General features: G+C 44.2%; 1 protein-coding gene across 3 annotated transcripts in view; it reads right to left on the reverse strand.

The window, feature by feature from the left end:
- Window positions 1-3,705: 3,705 nt before the first annotated feature.
- Window positions 3,706-20,158, reverse strand: part of RNF169 (ring finger protein 169) — a 361,593-nt gene continuing 345,140 nt past the window's right edge. For all 3 annotated transcript variants that reach the window (XM_069640161.1, XM_069640160.1, XM_069640162.1), the window contains one exon: window positions 3,706-5,560. In XM_069640161.1, the coding sequence (XP_069496262.1) occupies window positions 4,391-5,560 (1,170 nt within the window). In that variant the 3' untranslated portion in view covers window positions 3,706-4,390. The remainder of the gene's footprint in view (window positions 5,561-20,158) is intronic.

Below are 20,158 nucleotides of genomic sequence, written 5' to 3' on the forward strand. Positions count from 1 at the left end.
TGAGTCGGGCCGTTTGTGGGGTTGGAGGTTAATCACGTCTAGGCCGTCAACCAGAGGGTGTCATAGGGTTGGTGGGAATGTCAAGCCATATGTTGAAATCTCCTAGAAGGGTGAGGTTGGGATGGTTTATTTGGAGGGTAGCAATAGAGTCGCAGAGGTTGTTTGAGAATTGTCTATCGTAGCCAGGGGGTCTGTAGATTATTAGGAAGCTGTGGGAGAACCAAGCGGGGAGGGAGAGTTTTACGAGGAGTGATTCGCAGAAAAGAATGGATGGCTGGTTGTCGATGAATGAGGCGTAGAAGTGAGACTTGAAGGCGATTGATATTCCTCCTCCTCTAGAGGGACGGTTCGGTGAGATAAGGGAGTAGTCTGCGGGGGGAGGCTTTGTTGGCGATCTGGGCGAAGTCGTCAGAGAACCAGGTTTCCGTGGTAAAGACCAGGTCCAGTTTGTCAGAGGCGAGGAGGTCAAAGATTTACTTTGGTACAGGAGGGTGATGAGGGAGTTGCAGAGGAGGGGGTGGAAAATGAGGAGCTAGAGGGGGTGCATGGTGGTCAATGGGAAGAGTAGGCGGGCGGTTGAGTTGGTGGGTTTGGGGGGGAGGGTTGGACTGGATTTGGGTCGGAGGATGGGGAGTTAGGAGTGTTGGTTGTGGTCGGTGAGAATTCGAGGGAGAGGGGTTTCAGGGGGGGGGGGGGAAGGGTGGTGATGAGAGATTGGGAGGATGAGGAGGTGGGTCGACAGGAGTGGCGATGAGTACTGAGAGATTGAGGGAGACCAAGTACGTTTTCTCTTCAGTGTTTTTGCTGTGGTTGGAGTGAGAGGTTGGGGGTGGGGGAAAATCAGAGGGGGAAAGGGAAGTGGCTACTGTTCTTGCTAGGGTGAGGCATGCAATCTTTAGGGAGGGGAAGGAGAGGGCTTGGGGGCCGATGGTGGGAGTTGATGAAGGGAGCGGGGGGGGGGGGGGAAGTGTATGGTAGCAGGGATGGGAGTGCTTGGGAGGTTAGGCTGGCCATTGGTCAGGGGGGTGGGGGAAACGGGTATGACGATAGTAGGCGGGTGGGAGGAGGAGTGGTCTTAGGATGGTTGGCTCGCCATCATGCTCCTCTGGCTTGGTGTTTGGATAGGGGGATGGGTAGGTGATGTGGTGGAGGGGGTATGGAAGTTAGGGCGTGCGGGAAGGGAGGCGGGCGCGAGGGGGTCATTTTCGGCGTACTTTGGTGGGTTGGGAGGACTCATGCTTTTGGTTAGTTTGAGCTGCGTTATAGTTGGCGTTGGATGGTTTCATTCACACCTTACCACTACAACTATACCACCGGATGTTAGTTGTACACACACTATGATTAGCTCGGTGAGATTATTCACAGTTTCTAAGTTTGACTAAACCACAGGGTGATATTATTCACATATTCTAAGTTCAACTATGCAGCCTGACCACAGATATGCTAATAGGCCGACTTACTAAATGCAATTACACCTCAGATATGCCATTAGGCAGACTTTCTAAGTGGAACTAAACCATGGATATGCTATTAATCAGATTTTCTGAGTGTAACTAAACCACCGCTATGCTATTAGTAGACTTTCTGAACGCAACTAGACCACATATGCTACTAGGTGGACTTTCCAGATGCAACCACACCACAGATGTGCTATTAGGCGGACTTTCTAGATGTAGACTACACCACATATATGCTATTGGGCAGACTTTCTAAATGTAGATTACACCACAGATAAGTTATTGGTGGGACTTTCTAAATGCAATTATACCACAGATTTTCTATTAGGCACACTTTCTAAATGCATATATACACATGTTGGCGTGTACTTACCTCTGTTGTCGGAGCAGGGTTTTGGGCCCTGGGTCCTCCCAGTCCAAACAGGAATTACCCCTTTCTTAGTCTTCCTTACACTTCAGATGACCTGGCAAAAGACGCCCTTGAGAGTTAAGAACGGAAAGGAAAAGGCAGGGCTAAGAGGTGTGTGGGGCTTAGGCCACATGACCTTGATCCACTTGCACCTGGCTTTACCAATCGAAAGAAAAAGACTGGAGGTACCAGGCAAACAATTGCCCTAATCTGTCTGGGGAAGGCTACCAGGTGTGCATGGTCTTGTACGAAGATTGGGTTTCCGGGTCAGCGGACCTGCTCTTCCAGCCAATCCAGACGGTGGGGAGGGTTTGTTGCGGAGGCGCAGAGCTGCGAGGAATGACTCATGGGGGTGGATGATGGCACCTACATACCTAGGTTTTCGGGTTAGCTGGCCCACTTCCTTCATTGGAACCCAGTTCATGGTGTAAAAAAACACCAATTTCATAAGAAGGCAACTCTTGGTGGCAATTTAAGCGCAACTTCATTGGGAATGACAAGCTAATTGAGGAGTCATTATCACTGGTGCCTCTTCACAAGGAGGAACCGGAATGGGAGGTCCCATCTAAAACTGCAGCAGCGTGGGACATGGAGCCCTTTCATTGAATGGTTACCAATGTCTGCAACAGCAAATTGCACAGTGATGAAGAGCTGTGAAATTGGCAGTTGTGGATTCATCTTTGGCACAGTCCTTCTGTTGAACACCTCCAAGTAAGCTGACATTTCCAAAGGTAAAGCCTGGTGCATAGGAGAACCATAAGGGACAGTATGGGCAACTCTAGATTTGGCAGATTTTGTGAATGGAGAAAGTGTCCTGCAATCAGACTCCAGCAAGCAGGGTACGCCTGCAGAAAGTACCTTCTGAACTAGGGGCTGGTGAATGGCGGTAGACCACCATCGGCGCTGGGATCATGATCTCAATCAAAAATCTATAGATGTAAAACGGGAAAGCAATAAGGTAGGTTGGATGGCAACCTGGTTGTTAACAGATACTGAATGGCATGTATGTAACCTCATATTAAAGTGGTTTTCTTGAGTGCCCAATTTAAGCTGGCACATTGTTTTTGCATAGAACCTCCATTCCCAGAGCAATACACAGGTTTACAGGAGTCGTGTCCTAGGTGCACCAACTCACATGCTAACTTTCTGCACATGTTTTGGGGTTGTTCTGTGCAGGGTGCTGAAATGGTTGCATACTAATTGACCTTTTCACAATTGACCTCGGGAGAATTTACCTAATTTAGAAGGTCAATTAGGACATATATGTGGGGGATCCCCCTGCAACTCCCCACCCAATCCCCTTATATTATTTTCTTTATCCAAAACCAATCCAATACATATATAAAATATAAAGGTCAATTGTGCAAAAGGTCAATTGTAAAAGGTCAATTTGGGTAATACCGCTGAAATACGTAACCAAACTGACATTGAAATATCGCCAAAGGATGGGCATGCAAATGAGTAAACTGACCACCAAAGGTATAACTAAGTAGTATTTTACTGTAATGGCTCATTGTACATAACAGGAAAGACTCACCTACTTCGGACAAGTAAATCTCACCAACATTTGGTTCAGCAGATAAAATTCAGTGTGGGATGACCTTCTCCCGCTTTGGATGTAAAGTCCCCATACAGCATTTTCTCCGGAGAGGGCAAACATGTGTTAATTTTAGAATCAGGGATTCAGAAAGTCTTCAGGTATTAACCTCTTCATATTACATGCAAAATCTTATAAAAGCCAACTTGATAAGGAAAGAGTTTAATGCAATGCTTCCCAGATGTAAATCCAAGCCAGACCAAGCCTAAAAAGCAAAGGGTATCAACACAATGGACAATAGCTCATTTGTAGTACGTTCTTTATTCCACAGCACAGTTGCATACGTTAAGAGGTATTTTGACATATTAAGAGATTCATGGTACTACAGTCATTTGATAGCGGTGAGCATAATATTTGAAGATAAAATTGCCATTACCATCACAATTCAGGTTTTTAGTCAACCATTCTTCCCATCTTATGAGAGCTATTTTTGTTAATCAAAGTTCAGCTTCATAACATTGTCAAAGGCGCACCTTACTGCCAGATGAATTTATCATGTCTTAGGCAGGTCATGGAGTTAAATCTCAAAATCATCATCATTCATTCCTATGCATCTAGCATGGGCCCAGAAACAAAATCTGCAGCATCTAATGAGGCTCGTCAAAAGTGTAAAAATATTTTTGCTCCACATTCAGCATCAGTTTAATCTATGTTCTTTACATTTTTTGGCAACGAGAGTATATTGCTACTTTGTGCTTTTACATGTGTAACCACATTGCACTCAATATATCTATTAAAAAAGTGCACTGTAACTTGCATATCAGCCTGCACAACTGCAGCCAAGCAGTCCGCTCCTACATTTTCAAGGATGACCCAGGCTTCAATCAAGCCTCGAGTCAAAGGCCATTGAGAGCAACAAAAAAAAAAACAGAAGGGAACCAAATGTTCAAAAATCAGATCTGACCGATTCCTATTAAGTCTTGGGGGTTAAGTGCTTGAACGCATAGTGCTCGTAGACCGCAAAGGATATTGATCTTCACTACCCTTCCGCCTGTTGACGGTCCTGATTTCACCATTCAACACTCGTTGAAGGTGGAAGGCCAGCTTCCGATCTTCCTCCTCCTGTAAGCGTTTGGATTCCTTCTTCTGTAACAAGCCATTCACAACTGAGCTAGTCTCATTGGTCATTTGCTTTAGCCGTTTTAAAGAGCCTTTCTGGTCCAAATGCTTAGTTTTGCACCGTCTTTTTTGGCCACGCCGCTGAGAAGGAGTTTCTGTGCCAATGTCAGTCACAACACCACAGGTGCCATTTCGCATATTTGTCTGTTGACAATTATTCCGGTGTCTGTGTAGCCTTTTTCCTTTGGCCAAAGTAAGATTTCCAGTTTGGTTCTCTGCTTTGAAGGGATTGGCCAAAGGGCACTTTCTGCACGCCACTTTGCACGTCTGAAGGAAAAGTTCAGACTTGGTGTTCATGTCAGCCTCTGAGCAAAACCGACTCTTAGAAGGTCTATGGGAGATTGTATCAGGCAGGAGGAAGGTATGGTCTTTTACCATTAGTGTTTCTGAAATTTCAATGGCTTTACCTTTGCCAACATCTTCTAAAACAACTTCTAAATGATCAGAGGGTAAAACGGATTTAGCAGAGATCCTATCAGAAAGCCCTTTACAAGGATCAAAACTTTCAATGAATGCAGTCTTTTTTTTCGTAAATCCATCAGCAGATGGAATATCATCAGTTAAAGGGAAAGAGACCAATGTGCCCTGTGACAGTGTTTTTCTGCTTTGCCGATCCTGAATAATTGCATCCCATTTTTGCAAAACTACGTTACTTGTTTTATAGGAAGTTGGTGACTGGAGATTCCTCCTTAGATTCCGAGGAGTAGATTTAATGATCACAGGCCTTAATACTTTACCATTGGGAAGTTTCTTTGGAGGGGTGCAGGGTGAGCAAACTATAGGCTTGAAATGGTTGAGCTCTTCAGAAATACTGTCATTGCTCTCAGGGCTGATTGAGCGTTCCGTCTTTTGCACCATTGAGCAGGAAAGTGTCCCAGATGGGCGTTTCTCCAATGTTAAATCCGGAGCAGAGAAGGAGCGACTGTTTTCAGTTGATAGAAGTACTCCTGCAGGAGAAGCGCTTATAAGAGACGAAGCCTGCAAAAAGAAAAAAGTATCATTTGTAACAAATTTTGTAAGATCACCAGAATTATTCAAATATACCATTAAGAATGTTCTTTTTTTGTTTTTAGAAAGTGTTTTCCTAACCGTCTCGATTAATGCGACTATGCTTGGACATTCTGCATACAACATGACAATAGCATTAAAAGCAACCATCACTTCCAACAAATCTTGTTGATTCAACCCTGCTGAATAAAGATCCAACTAACTGTATTTTGAAAATAGTTTACAGCCAGCTCACTTTCCATGAATGAAAGGATAGGAAATAAGCATTCAAGGCTAATACACAATTAAAGGTCTAAAAGCAGAGCTAAAATCAAAGGAACAAACTAGGCTAAAATGACGTGTTCTATTGGATGTTGCCAATTAATGAGGGACTAATTAGGTTTTGGCTCCAGCCATACAAGTGGGAAAATCTATCGGTTTGGTCCCACCAGAAGGACATTCCATCAGCTGTGTCAAAGTATCTGTGCAACACGAGTGCCAACAAAAGGCGTAGACACATGTTGGGTATCTGCAGGGTGCTGCGTATACTATATCTAGGCATTTCTGCAGTTGCTGTAGACGTTTAGATGAGAATTTTCTGGCACGTTCGTACAGGACTCGTGGCTGTCGGCATACAAGATATATTAGAAGGGAAACATCCGATACCATGGTACAAGCTAAAAAACGATTGCAGATCTTTCAGAGATGGAATTATCCCATAAAACAGGTAATTTGCCTGGTTTCTTCTCAGTGGAATGCCCATCAGATTTTATTTGGCTAATGCCAAGTAGGGCAATTCTAAGCGTGACAGGACTGACGGTGAAATGTTTCAGAAGCTTCTCAGACCGCCCACTTTAAATGTGTTAGCTGCCATTTATGACCGGACCATGCATAAACTGCATGTGTGGTCTATATAGCTGCTGTCAGAGTGTTAATCATGAGGACCAATGTAAATTACCATTGAGGGGAAAAAACGCACCCAAACATTTCCTATTCTTTTTTTAATAGGAAAGAAAATATGCATGCAAAACGGTTAATCCCTCCTCCACTCCCTTTATACAGAGCATAGACAAGAGGTTGTAAACATTGCACTAAATGGCAAAGCTTTTAGCAAATCTACATAAATTATTAACTTGGTCAATCACAAACAGTGAAATCGGAAACCTAACCATGACCAGGGGACCCCTTTTAAAACAGTGCAGTATTCCATGGAAAGGCAGGAGGAGGAGAAGGCACGGAAAATACAATGTAATACAAGCAGCAATGGCAATGTCAGTTTTAGCTTTTGTGTAGATATGAGCAAGGTATTTGCCAAGCATTGACATAATGGTACTAACTGCCCATTAATGGTAGCAGCTTGAAAATGGTGCACGTACCAATGCATATGATGGCAGTGCCTGGCAAATGTCCATCTAATACATATACAGAAGCTGAAACTGTTGGCTTTTCTAATGCTGGCTTTTAACAAGAATCAAGTGGCTAATGCCCAAACTGGTTAAGTTATTTCTATTACAGCACATCAAAGACTGCACTTCAGGTGACAGGGTTTTTCCAAGCAAAGTTTGATTTTAAGGCTCGATAGTTCGCTCAAAGAAATGCCAGGAGGGTGTGCTTTGGGCAGTGAGGGGACGGAAGTGGGTGGTAATGGCCAGAGAGATTAGCACGGCCATGGACAATGGGTGGGTAAATTGCCAAACGCATACAAGCATTGTAGCTGTACTCCATGCATACGTTTTGGCTCAGGCAGAGGTAAAGTGCCACCTTCGAGCCAAAACTAAAAGGGGGGCACAAATCATTGTACGACGCCAATTAAGGCTTCAAGTAGGAAGGAGCAATCAAAGGACAATCAGTCAGTCCAATCTTCTAGGAGACTTTCATAAAATTAGAATATCCTTTGCCATAATTGAAGTTCAGCATATCCACAGCAGGGCCCCATGAGGAAAGTTTACCGCACGTGGGAAGATCTCCAGTATCACCTGTATTTGGCCTTGGGGAACTGCACAACCTTAAGTAAACAATTCAGCCATGGGCTTTCTCCCAGAGGTGGAGGGGGTAGTGGGGCACACTTACCAGATTCCTGGCGAGGGAAGATGGAGGCCTCTAGCTCCGGTGAGGCTGGGAGAATGGACATTAACGGATGTTCCGAGCCTCCTGATCGGCTTATCCTTGCCAAGAAGGCCCACTTCCAGCTGCAACACCTCAGAGGTATTCTCCCTTTCCTCACCTTCCCCTTGAAGCTCACCGTCTCAAGAGCTCTGGTTCTCTCCAGGTTGGACTACTTCAACAGCCTCTTTCTCAACCATCCTGCTTCTGCTCTTCGCCCCCATTCAGCTAATCCACAACAGGACTGCAAGACTTATCCTTGGCTTCAGGCCCAGGGACTGCATCTCTCCACTGTCTCCCGGTGGCTGCAAGGAAGACCCTATGCATTGTCCACAAGGCTTTTTGGGTTCGTGGTCCTGGCTACATTCAACTCTCTTCCTAAATGCCTTCCGTTTAGAGCCCTTCGCTCAGCTACTTCCAACTCTCAAGCAGAGTGGGTGAGGTGGTGGGGAGGGGGAGGGGGGACGGAGGGCAGTGGATGTCAATCTCTCCTCCGCAGGTGCTGTCCTATGGAATGGGGTCCCTCCCACTCAGACCTGAGCCAAACCTCCCCAAGTTCTGTAAGATTCTCAAGATGCCCCCACCCTTCTTTCTCGCTCTTTCTCCCCTGCTTATCTACCCCCCCTGCTCTGCTGACTTGGCTGGCCTCAGAGTCCTATAGGGCACCAGGCCCCTCCCTGCCAGTCCTACACTGCCATCTGGTCCACCTCACTTCCTGGCTGGAACCACACCTGCCCTCCCTCTCACACTAAAGAGTGCTGCTGCCCTGATGCACCCCACCCGCACCCTCTCCTGTGTTGCACTCCACCCCCCCCTGCACCCTCTCCGCTGCGCTCTCATTGACACACTTGCACGATCCGATTGAGCAAGGCCTAGTAGGATAGTTTCCCTTGTCTTGTTGCACCTAGAAACACTTGTGTATTGGCGCATTATAAATACCAAATCAATACACCAGCTCAATACTTGCCTCATTCCCGATACCTTAAAATGACAACCACCAAAACAGAATTCCCTCTACTGTCCAATAAAAATACACCCAGATTCAGACCTGGCTGTCTACCATACACTTCGAGGTCCTCTCCCTCAGCTGACATTAAGTGCCAAGTCCCTGAGCTTCCACGTTGTTATATCCTTCAAAACAGATTGCAAAGTAAACCCAACTTGCTACCAAATGGCTTGCTTTGATAAACGAAATTTGGACCCCCAGCACAGGATCTGTCTTTTCTCACATGGATGGTGGAAACCTCAGCCACTGGCCTACTTACTTCCACTCTGGCAGCAATGAGAAGTGTCCTCCATGCTGCCGCCCGCCTCAAAGGGCTTCGTAAATTGGACCGAATTATGAGCACATTCATTGAACTACATTGCTTGCCCCTACAATCACGCATAAGACCAGCTTCATCACGGTCACATGCGTCACTTTGCACACTCCCTTACTTAGTCGACAATAAAAAGGCTTTAATGTTGACTGGTCTGAGGTTCCACAGCCTGGGCATGTAGATAGTCACACACAAACGTCTGCAAATTAGAAAGGAGCTCAAGACACTCCTCTTCAAGGAGCACCTGCATGCAGAACACCAACGATCCAAACACCATATGTCACCACCTTACCCTTAATTGCTGCTCATGTTGCTGAACGAAGGCAACACCAGCCCCATTGTAACTTCATCCCCAACATGCAATCCAATTAACCTAGTGTACAGTGCTATGCTAAGCTAGGTCAGTGCTCAATACCCAAAAAAAAAAAATACAATGCAAAAAAGGTGGTCGAGAAAAAGGAGGGAAGAGTGGGCCAAGCGGACAAACAAAGTGGAGGGTGAGAATAACTGGTGGCAGGCAGTGTTAACAAGGCACCAACTTCCTTGTTGTGAGCTAAACACTATCCCTAAAAGATTACAAGTATCAAGCTGGGCACTGCAACTCGGGGAAGACCAGTACCAATAGAGAGGCAGCACGATGCGGTACAGTGTATCCATTTCCAAAACGGACTAGGATTTTTCAGAAAACAGACTCCCATAAAAACCAGTATGTGCATTTATTCTGTTGCACTAATAAACCTGGTTTGTAACAATTCCTTCTGTGTCATGTTCGGTTCGATAACCATTAATTTGACAAAACCCACAGTGTAGCAAATATCTTCCATTTCTTTGCATAGGTTATCCACGTAGACTTGTCCTTCCCTTCAACAGGACCCCCATGCAATTAATACCCAAGCTACAAACTTGGAACTTAGTAACGTTCTCCATTGTGACTGAATATTGCTAGGTTGCCTTGAAGACCAGGCAAAAGGAAGGTTGGGCTCCAGTGCAAGCACATGTGGTCTGTACCACATTTTTTGGTCTCACACGGGAGCAACCAACAATTTTGCAAGGTGGTGGCATCATATCCCAGTCCTGACTTTTTGGGTAAGCATTTAAATGAAATATGCAGCAAGTACATGCAAACCTATTCATTGACCTAAGGAGGTGGAGGCCTTCAGATCCAGTGGGAATAGCACGCAGCTCCTTCAAAGTCATACTTTCGAATGGAGGGAAGCAAGCATACATGGAGTAGCTTGAAAGTACAATCCAAAACTGAGAACAAGGTTTCTAAGCCTATCCTGTGACACACTCGGAAGACAGCGAGGTCTGGTTTAATATCACATGGCGCGGAGTCCCGAGGAGAGTCCCAGTCTGCCCCAGTCCTTTTGCAAGAGAGGAGCTCCAGCAACGACCTGCGTTTGTTTTGTGTCCTTTTCACTGTGTTGGCCCCTTTAAACATTTGACTGAGGCTCCTAGACTCCACCTTAAAAAGGTGTTGGCGGGCGCGGAGCGCCGAGGTGAGTCCCAGTCTGCCCCCAGACAGTCCAGGCGTCTGGAGTATGGTTGGCCCTTTCACTCGTCAACGCACGCTGCTAGAAAGACGCTTGACTAATGACAGAATGATGGAGGCAGCAATGAAAGTGCTGCGGTTACTAGCAGCAAGGTAAGCGGAAATGTGATGAATAAACATTTGCATTTGCCTTTGGAAGATTTGAAACTGACCTCAACCGAGGGTGTTCCCTCGCTAAAATCCCTAGCAAAAACGATTGTTAGCGGTAATGGAATACAGGCGGCGGCATGGAAATGTGCTCAAAATATATCAGCACTGCCACATGTTGAGTTGGTAGAAGAAGAAATAAACAATGGCTGTGTGGCAACAACAGAAGGTGTTCCATTAATAGATGCTGCTCCAGTTGCATGCTATAAAGCCAACTTACGAGCGGCAAATGAGAAAACATTAGCAGCAGTGACTTCAAATGGAAACACTGTAGAAAGCAACCCTGTCGATAAGGATGTCAATTTCACTTGCGTTTTTGAGTCAAAAGAGGCTATGGGTGATAAAGCTATAGAAATAAATACGGCTTCATTTTTTTCACCCTTTGATGTAACAGACCACGAGCTTCTCCAAATTCATGTATCCGCCGATTCAGCGAGACTGAACACGTTCGTGTTTAACCCCCCACTTAATTCTCCACTTCTATTAGAAGACGAATGTATGTCATTACAATGTCCGCAGGAGAATCTATGCGGAAACACTGCTCTTCAAAATGAAGTGATTTACACTCCGAAATCACATGTTTTGCAAAATGAAAGGACAAGCAAAAAGCCTTTTATGCTGCTTTCAGAAAAAAATTTGCGGCCTCGTCTAAGTTTGAAAAAGACTGAAACTAAAGGAGAAGAGCTTTCAAAAAAGCATTCTGATGAAACAATGTAAGCTAAAATATTTGCAAAACAAAACGAAACACATTCTGGTGCACAAAAATGCTATGCTGACTGAAGCTCGTCAACATTGTAATAGTCAGATATGTCAGCCAACCAGTACTGCTTCGCAACTTGTGAATGTCATTCCTGCACAGAAACGATTAGCAGTAGATTGTCAAACAGCTCCAGTAAACTTGAATAAACTATCAGGGAATGATTTTGTAGCTCACGAAGCACGTTTAGCGGAACGTTTGACAGCTGATTATCAACAAATAAAAGACAAGCTAATAAACAGCTTCAGTTCTAAATTAGAGACAAAATCTCAGTCACAGTCGAAACCTACAACGGGCGACGAGGAGCTGCGAAAGTTGCAGCAATCAATCTTACATTTGCGAACAAAGACTCAGACCCAGACAAGTACACCTCTGGCGAAGGGACTGATTTTAAAAAATCAAGCTGCATTGAGCAATGATGTTACCTTACTAGAAGCTCCGTATATAGGTTTGGCAACAAAAAGTGTCTCTCAGTCGCACTTGGACACTAGTATGAGCTCTAACATAACACAACCAAGTATTGACCCTGCTCAAACATATGATCACGACATGGAACGGAACAATAAAGCGAGTCTATCAGTGGCTGCAGGCATTCAAATACATAATGTGCTGGCAGCAACTTCCCTAGCACTAATCCCTTTTACGAAACTGTATGAGTCTTTAAATGACTCTATAAAAGAACAAAGTACACAACTGTCTACCATCCTGCAAAAATTGGAAAAACTTGAACAAAATAACAATACCTTACAGTCTCGAACCGAAAGAGAAGCTGAAATTTCATCACAATGGCATTACCGGCTAGGTGATCTAGCATCAAGTGCGCATACTGATAATGCAACCCTTATGAATGCTGTTCTTGAATACATGAAATGGCTGAGGCATAAAGACAATAAGGAAAGTGGGCAGCTTGGAACACATCCCACTCAACTTACCTCTCGGTCTCTAACTTCTGCTAAAAGTACTGGATCACAAACTGTGTCATGTAACGCTATGAGTGAAATATCAAATGTGCCAAACTCTGATAGAGCAGTAGGTCCTGCTGTTTCTGGGAAGAAGCAAACCGAAACTCCCACTATAAATGTTCCAGCTATTGTGGCGAGTCATGATTCATTCCCAAATGACTTTGTAAGCACTAACACATTAAGGGAGGTTTTGGTAACTGACGCTAACCAACTGAGTAAGCAGTCAACTAAAGAAAGAGCGTCAAATGAGTCAAAGCAGCCATCCTTTGGAATCTTTACCGGTTCTGCGAAGAATTTGGAGGAAAAGCGTCTTGATTCAAATAAACCTAAAGATGTACAAACAACATCTAAGGCTGCAAGAAAAGGTGCAAAACGCAAATCAACTAATTCCAAACAATTTGTACGAAACCTACCTACTCCTGAAAAACTGTGGCTATTTGACCGTAATAAAATGAAGAAATTACAGATGAGACACCAAGAGCAAACTGATGTGCCATCCAAAGTGTCAAAAGCAGCTGATCAGAAAACTGCTACCAAAATACAAAATTCAAGGAAAAGAGCCAGAATTGATTCAGATTTGGAGATCAGCAAGCGACAAGACGAATCAATCGATTTATATGATCTTTCAACATATTCCATCGAATCAGATAATACTATGAGCGCTATTGGTGGAAGAGGGTCGCAGCATCAGGCCCAGATGGCTCAAGAAGCTAGTGTGACCACAGGTGGTGGACCTAATAATCAGGAACCTGCTGATTTAGCTAGTTCTAAAGTCCCGGAGCGTGGAGTAGGAAAAGTATCAAAGAATGGAGGAATGAAAGCCTTGATGGTTGCTTCAAATCCAAGCGTTAAAGATGTGACAGCAGACACTGCAGAAAGGACTGATCAAGCCAGATCTTCAAATAGCCATACGTTTAATCCAAAAATTGACTTCAGCTCAAATGAAGATTCAAAATCAACTCAAGAATAATATGAGGTCAGGGTCCTCTGATGATAAAAAAACAAAGACCTGGAAGATTAGAGTAGAAAATCTCTTTCCTGATGACAAGGACATCAATTTTAACCGAAGAAATTTGATGCACTTATTGCACACAATACCATCACTTCGGACAATTACTTCGGATGATATTGTCATTGTGGAATACATTTCAGAGGATGTTGCTGATAGAATATTCCTGTACATAAAATCGTACGCAGTAGAAAAAACTATTCGCTGCAAAGGATGAGCTTCTAGCTTATGGTTTTGACATCCAGGTGGAAAAGCAGCAAACTGACCGGAGGGAAATAAGTAATTTGTCATCAGCGAGCGCTCAATCCTCAAATGAATATAGAAGAGATGTTTTAAAACAGAACTTTAAACTGAAGTCATCAAAATCATCTAATGAAGTGCGATACCTACAAAGAAATGACAAAAACTCGAGAGGAAATGCAAACTTTAGGCAGACCTCATAACTTACATTTCTCATTGGAGAGGAATCGTGTGATATAATCTCATGGAACACCAGAGGTTTTAATCATCTATTCCAAGAATGGTCTCTACCCATGGAGAATAATTTTGTAATATTTCTACAGGAAACCTGGTTGCGTGAAACCCCAATAAAAGATGGTTATACTATATTACTAAATGCAGCTGGGAAAAACAGATCAGGACGGCCATTTACGGGGCTAATAACACTTGTTAACAATGCCTATGGATGGAAAGTTATCGAAATATATAATCCAAACATTTATGTTCAAGGAACGTTGCTGGTGATGGAATCAGAAATAAAAGTGGATGTGAAATGTCTGCTTCTGATAAATATATATTGGAATCCTGTAATGATATCTACAGCACAATTTATTAACGCTGTCACAACAATCATCGATCAGTGTTTAATAACATGCTCAAATCTTGCCATAATAATTTGTGGAGATTTTAATTATTCTTGGTATGAAGATCGGCAAGTAAGTTCATCTGTAGCCCCCTTAGGGCTGACAAGAGGTGATTATTGGAGTCAAGCTCTAAAAGCAAGAAACTGCGAAATGGTAAATGGCAGAGTACAAACTGATATTCCACCTAGTTTCACATGGCAGCGAGAGAACTGTAAAAAAACAATAGATTATTTTTGGATCAGTTCTTTACATTGGTCGAAAATTGAAAGTTTGGATATACACAAGTCATCTAAAAGCGATCACCATGCACTGGTATTGACCTTACAAATGACAAGGTGTGGTGTAAAACTAACGTTTAACTGTCTACTTGAGATAAATCAAGGAGCTAACAGATACAATCAACAAATACAGATGCTGAGCAAAAATTTAAAGAACTCGTCTAATGATCTAGCGACAAGAATAAACTTTTCTCCCTTGCTGCAACAATTCTGTATGAAAAAACAACAGCAAAAGAATGTTTGTCCAACTAACAAATATGTATTCAGTGCGCTGGTTAGCTCGGAAAAAAAACAATTGGCCAAAGACATAAGACTTTTGTTTGAAAAAAAACGGAGGCTGTGATATGGTGATTAAAATCAGAAAACGAAAGGTAAAATATCGAAACTGGATCAAATCATTTAAATTAATAAGAGATCAAGAAAGAGCAGAACTTATGTTGAAATTGATTGTACAACATAAAGTAAAAGATTTTTGGTCTATCCTGAATACAGGATCACTATGCCAAGAGGCAAGAATAGCGAATGGTATTTCTGCATCTGCCTGGGAAGAGCACTTCAGTCTAGTCTTTAACGGCAAACTGGGAAAAATAGAGAAAGTAAATGTGTTCTGTCCAGAACCTTGGGATGTAGTTGAATCAAAAGATACAATTTTGACATTGATACAAAAATGTAAAAACTCACGGGCGGCAGGCCCTGATGGCTTGTCAAATGTAATATTGAAAGAAAAAAAAGGAACTTTGGGCTGACTTCATTGAGAACCTTTTCCAACTGATATCGACATCAAAAACCATTCCAGCATCGTGGACAACATCTGTTATTGTGCCTATTTTTAAGAAGGGTAATAGGGACGATCCGAACAACTATCGCCCTATTGCCCTTCAGGACACTATAGGAAAAATATTTGCAACATGTCTGCAACAAAAGTTAACGTCTTGGGCATATGCATCTGGGCGAATGGATTGTAGACAAACAGGTTTTACTAAAGATACAGGAAAGGAGGTGAACTTGTTGATACTAAGCCTATTAAAGCTTGACGCATTGAAAAATAAAAAGAACTTGTTTATAGCTTTTATAGACATGCGTCAAGCTTTTGACACTATAAACCGTGATAAATTATGGATGAAACTACAATCATGGTCTTGCCCGCCAGCCTTGCTTCAACCATTGATCGTGTTACATAATGATACCACTACAAGAGTTCGCTTGGATGCTACAGGAAATCTGACAAATGAAATAAAAACCTTTAAGGGCGTTAAACAGGGGTGCCCATTAGCATTGTTCAAATGATTCATTTCAGATATTTCAGGCAATCTGGAAAATACTCATCGATTTCCACCCAAAGTGAATGGTCAGGAGATCAGCTGGGCATATTACGCAGATGATATCGTGTTGTTCGACCTGACCCAAATTGGTCTGCAACGACTCTTGAACAATTTAGTTGCATACTTTCAAGAAAATGAGCTTGCAATTAATACGAAGAAATCAAAAATCATGGCAATAACATCAGGAGCAAAAAAGAAAGTCAACCAGTTTAAGTGGTCTGTAGCAGGCGAGACAATTGAGACAGTATCAACAATCCGATATTTAGGCGTGCAAATAAACAGCTCGATCTGTGAATCAGTATGGGTAGCAGAATTGAAACATCGCATGTCCATATTGACAATACAAGGCCAAAAGCTGCATTTTGAATATGGTAAATTTACCCTCCAACCACTACGGACCTTTTATATACAAAAAGTAATTCCCATAATAACGTATGGGGCGGAAGCTGGTTGGAACATTGACCATCGAATTTGGGCCATCTTGGAAGGCAAATTTTGGAAGAAAATATTGCGACTTCCGAGCAGTACCCAGATTGTTGCAATAAGATATGAACTGGGCCTGGAACCATTACATGGAACAATTCAATGGAAATCAATTGCAGCTTTACGAAAGATGCAGCTATCAAAAATTGCTCCAGCGTACAAAATATTTAAATCAACGACTAAAAATCCACATGGAGGAATTCTCTCGTCTTGGGCAAATAAAAATCAGGAATATCTTGAAAATAGCTGACATCTCATGGCAAATGGTAATAACAATGCCACAACTCGCAAAGAAAAAGTTACGGCAATGGAACTGGATCTTAAACGAAGAACAGCGTTCGTCAATGTCCTCATCCCTGAACTTGGGTATGTCTTGTAACTGCCTAGACAGAGTTCCAAGATATCTATCAAGATTTCCTTCCAGATGGCACCGGAACAAGTTTCTGAGGCTGCATTTGAATGTATATAAAACCAAAGAAGTTTTGTGGAGAAGAAAAGATCTGAAGATCGTTGACAATCTATGTTGATTCTGTACAATGGAAATAGAATCATTAAAACATCTAATCATGGAATGTCCCACAATAATCACTCAACGAATTTGCTTTTTGGGCAGATTTGTATCACCTAACATTAATATGGATGAGTGGTGGTGGAGGGTGCTAACTGGAAACAATGTGATGTTAACTTGTGCAGTGATAGATTTTTTGGAAAAACTACTGGAGTAGGGAGATGCCCCGTAACATCTTGAAGCATATGGGTTACAGTATTGGTTGAACCCATATGTATGTGTGGACCTATGTGTGTCTTAATCATCCAATGAAGTGTATTGTGATGTGATGTGATGTGATTTTTTGTGTTTTGTAATTAAAGTTTGTAAAAAACGAATTGTTACAATAAAAAATAAATAAAATAAAAAAAATGTCACATGAAACTAGGGAGAGCCAGGCAACTAGGCAGACTATGGATAGATAGCCCAGTTAACAGAGGGGATGAGCAGATCAGACTATTCAGCCTGACCTGGTTTGGGAAGCAAATGGGGAGAGGGGGGCTGAGGGGAAGGGTTGCAGCTAAACATTCCTGGGACCGTGAAGATAAGAAGTAGAATGCACAGTAGAGTGACGAGACTCATTTGCAAAACAGATTCTGAAGGAGAGACTGCTGAACTCCCACTCCTTCATCCGGAGAGGGCAGAACACACCACTGAGAATGCTGAAGCCTGAGATGACTGAAGGGCGTGGCCAGAGTTCATGCAGTGAGGGTGTAGCTGCACAGAGCTCCCACTACGATCATTTCTGATCCTTGACTGCGGAGGCGGTTGTAGCTCATTTTAACATCCGGAGAGATCTACTTGTATCAGACTACTGCACTGAAGCTGCAACTGGGCCACTCACAGTTCTCGGTCCTTGGCCCAGCCACTCTCCCCTGCACTGCCTCCATGGCAACCCCTGCACTACGGGACTGTGTCTGTATCCCTACAGCCCCCCCCTTCCCAGCACTTGTCTGCACTTACTTCGCACTTGCCACCAGCTGGCCCTTGTTATTTATCCTGTTTGCTGTATGCTATTAACCTTGTACTGCACTTTCCCCCTTGAACTTTTCCCTTTCCGTCTACCCTTTGCACTTGCGCGATCTGAATGACACCTGGCCTAATAGGATCGTTGTTCTGTCTCCCCTTGTCCCCCCCCGCCTCGGCGTGCCTTGAAACACTTGTGTATAGGCGCATTACAAATGCCATATATACCCAACCAGGTTCCGACGAGAAACGGAGTTGCGATACCAGAGAAAACCTGCAGAGAATCGCATCTGCCGACCAAAAATGGCCACTGCAACAAAGTACTGCAGAGCTACTGGCGGCTCTGACCAAGTCGTTTCCTTGGGTTGGGCTTGTCTAGGACCCTCTACTCGATACCGCCCGGTGGAATCAGGGCACTGCAGCAGTGGATTTGCTGCTACTCCTGATCGCTGCAAGATACTGTGTGAAGTGCCTCACCCTCATCGCTGCGCAGATCCTCACCCACCACCAGAACACCAGTGACCGCACCTACACAGTGAGTGGACGACCGCCATGATTTGACGTGGATGGGCGGCCCTCTGGTGTCAATGCCAGAGGCGCAGCGCCTGCGCTGGTACCTGCATTTCGGTCGCTGAAAGCACTCCTTCCAACACGAACTGGGTGCTTGGAGGCTTGTGGGTCATTGCGCACAGTCCGGGTCCTAATCCCCATTTCTCCTCCCCCTTGTGGGGTCCTGGATTGGAGCTTGGCCCATTCATGACTTGGGGGCTTTGTTGCTTCCCTGCTGATATCTCATGGGCTGTGTGGCTCGTGGAGGTCTGGATTGCATTGTGCTCCTTCCCCAGGTGGACACGGCATGCCGCTGGGGATTTGCAGTGTGACATAACTGACTGGGACTGTGACCACTTCACTGATGCTTGGGGTAATTGTCCACAGGATTTAGACCTCACCAGACACTGCTGTGGAGATTGAGCGCTCCTGGTGCTGTGGCTTTCTTGGTTCTGTCAAATTTAATGCAGTAGTGGTATCTGAAGGACTGCCTTGCCTTGTGCGCCCTGGTCCTACTTACCTGCAGCGCATACTTTTGCCTGCCCTGACTGTTGCCCTCCACAATGGCAAACCAACCATTCGAGTCATTTGCTGGCCAAAAACAAACAACTATTCCTCCCAGATAGTGGATACTACTCAAATGGAGTCGTGCACCCCTACAAAAAAACCTCATGAGGACCACGTGCTTGCTGTAATAGCAGCCTTATGAACCCCGCTAGAGAGAAAAATAGACTAGGTTAAAATTGACGTCCAATTAATCCGGCAAGATGTTAGACAATTGGCGGAGAGAGTCACAACTACTGAATTGGGGCTGAAGGAGACTGGTAACCCACCAAAGACCCTTTGACACAGGTGAAGGAATTGGAAAGGAGAAACACAGCCGCTGAGAGCAGGTCCAGCAGAAACAATATACTTGTGCTGGGTCTTCCAGAGGGGGTGCAGGGTCCGGATCCGACATTGTACATTGAAAACATGTTGCTGCAGGAGATGGGCCTGGCAAGCTGTCGCAAGGATTTGCTGTCCAACAAGCTCACCAGTCACTACAGAAGCAACCTCCAGCCGGATCACACCCTAGGCCGCTTATCGCTAGAATCCTGAACTTTCAAGACAGGGAAGCAATCCTGAAATACTCAAGGGAAGGTGGCAAGATACAGAGACAGCTCCAGGATTGCTATACATCTGGATTACACACCTGCGGTCCAGAGGGCCAGAAATTAGTTTGTGCTGGCCAAGGCGAGACTTCGGCAGCTGGGCCTCCAATACATACTCATGTATCCTGCCAGACTTAAGATAATATACGATAGGTCACATTTCCTTGACAGTCCTGCTGCAGCCAACATGTGGTTGGAACACTATGTGGCCGGCGGAGACAGAGCTGGTAACCATCTAATTTGCGATATTTTCCTCTCCTTCTCCCCCAATATATCTCTAGATAGCTCCCCAGTCCCTTGACCCTCCTTGTAGAGTCTGGGTGTTATCTGGTGTGTGGTCGCTGGCCACTTCAATCACTACCTACTTCATTGCCGATTTCAGAAACTCTGGTGTGCTACCCTGGGTGTCCTGCATCATGTAGCATTGCAATGGCCGGAAGCCGCCTTGTGGGGGCAATGTCCAGACGCCTACTGGGGTCTTAGTTGCCTGCTCCAAATTAATAATGGAAGCCTGCCTGTTGCTGGCCTCCACTACCTGGTACACAAGGGCCACATTCGCCATTACTGGTACAGGAATGCCT

Source organism: Ambystoma mexicanum, chromosome 7q (assembly GCF_040938575.1).
Source record: "Ambystoma mexicanum isolate Mex_15411 chromosome 7q, UKY_AmexF1_1, whole genome shotgun sequence".
In the NCBI taxonomy this organism is placed as follows: Eukaryota; Metazoa; Chordata; class Amphibia; order Caudata; family Ambystomatidae; genus Ambystoma; species Ambystoma mexicanum.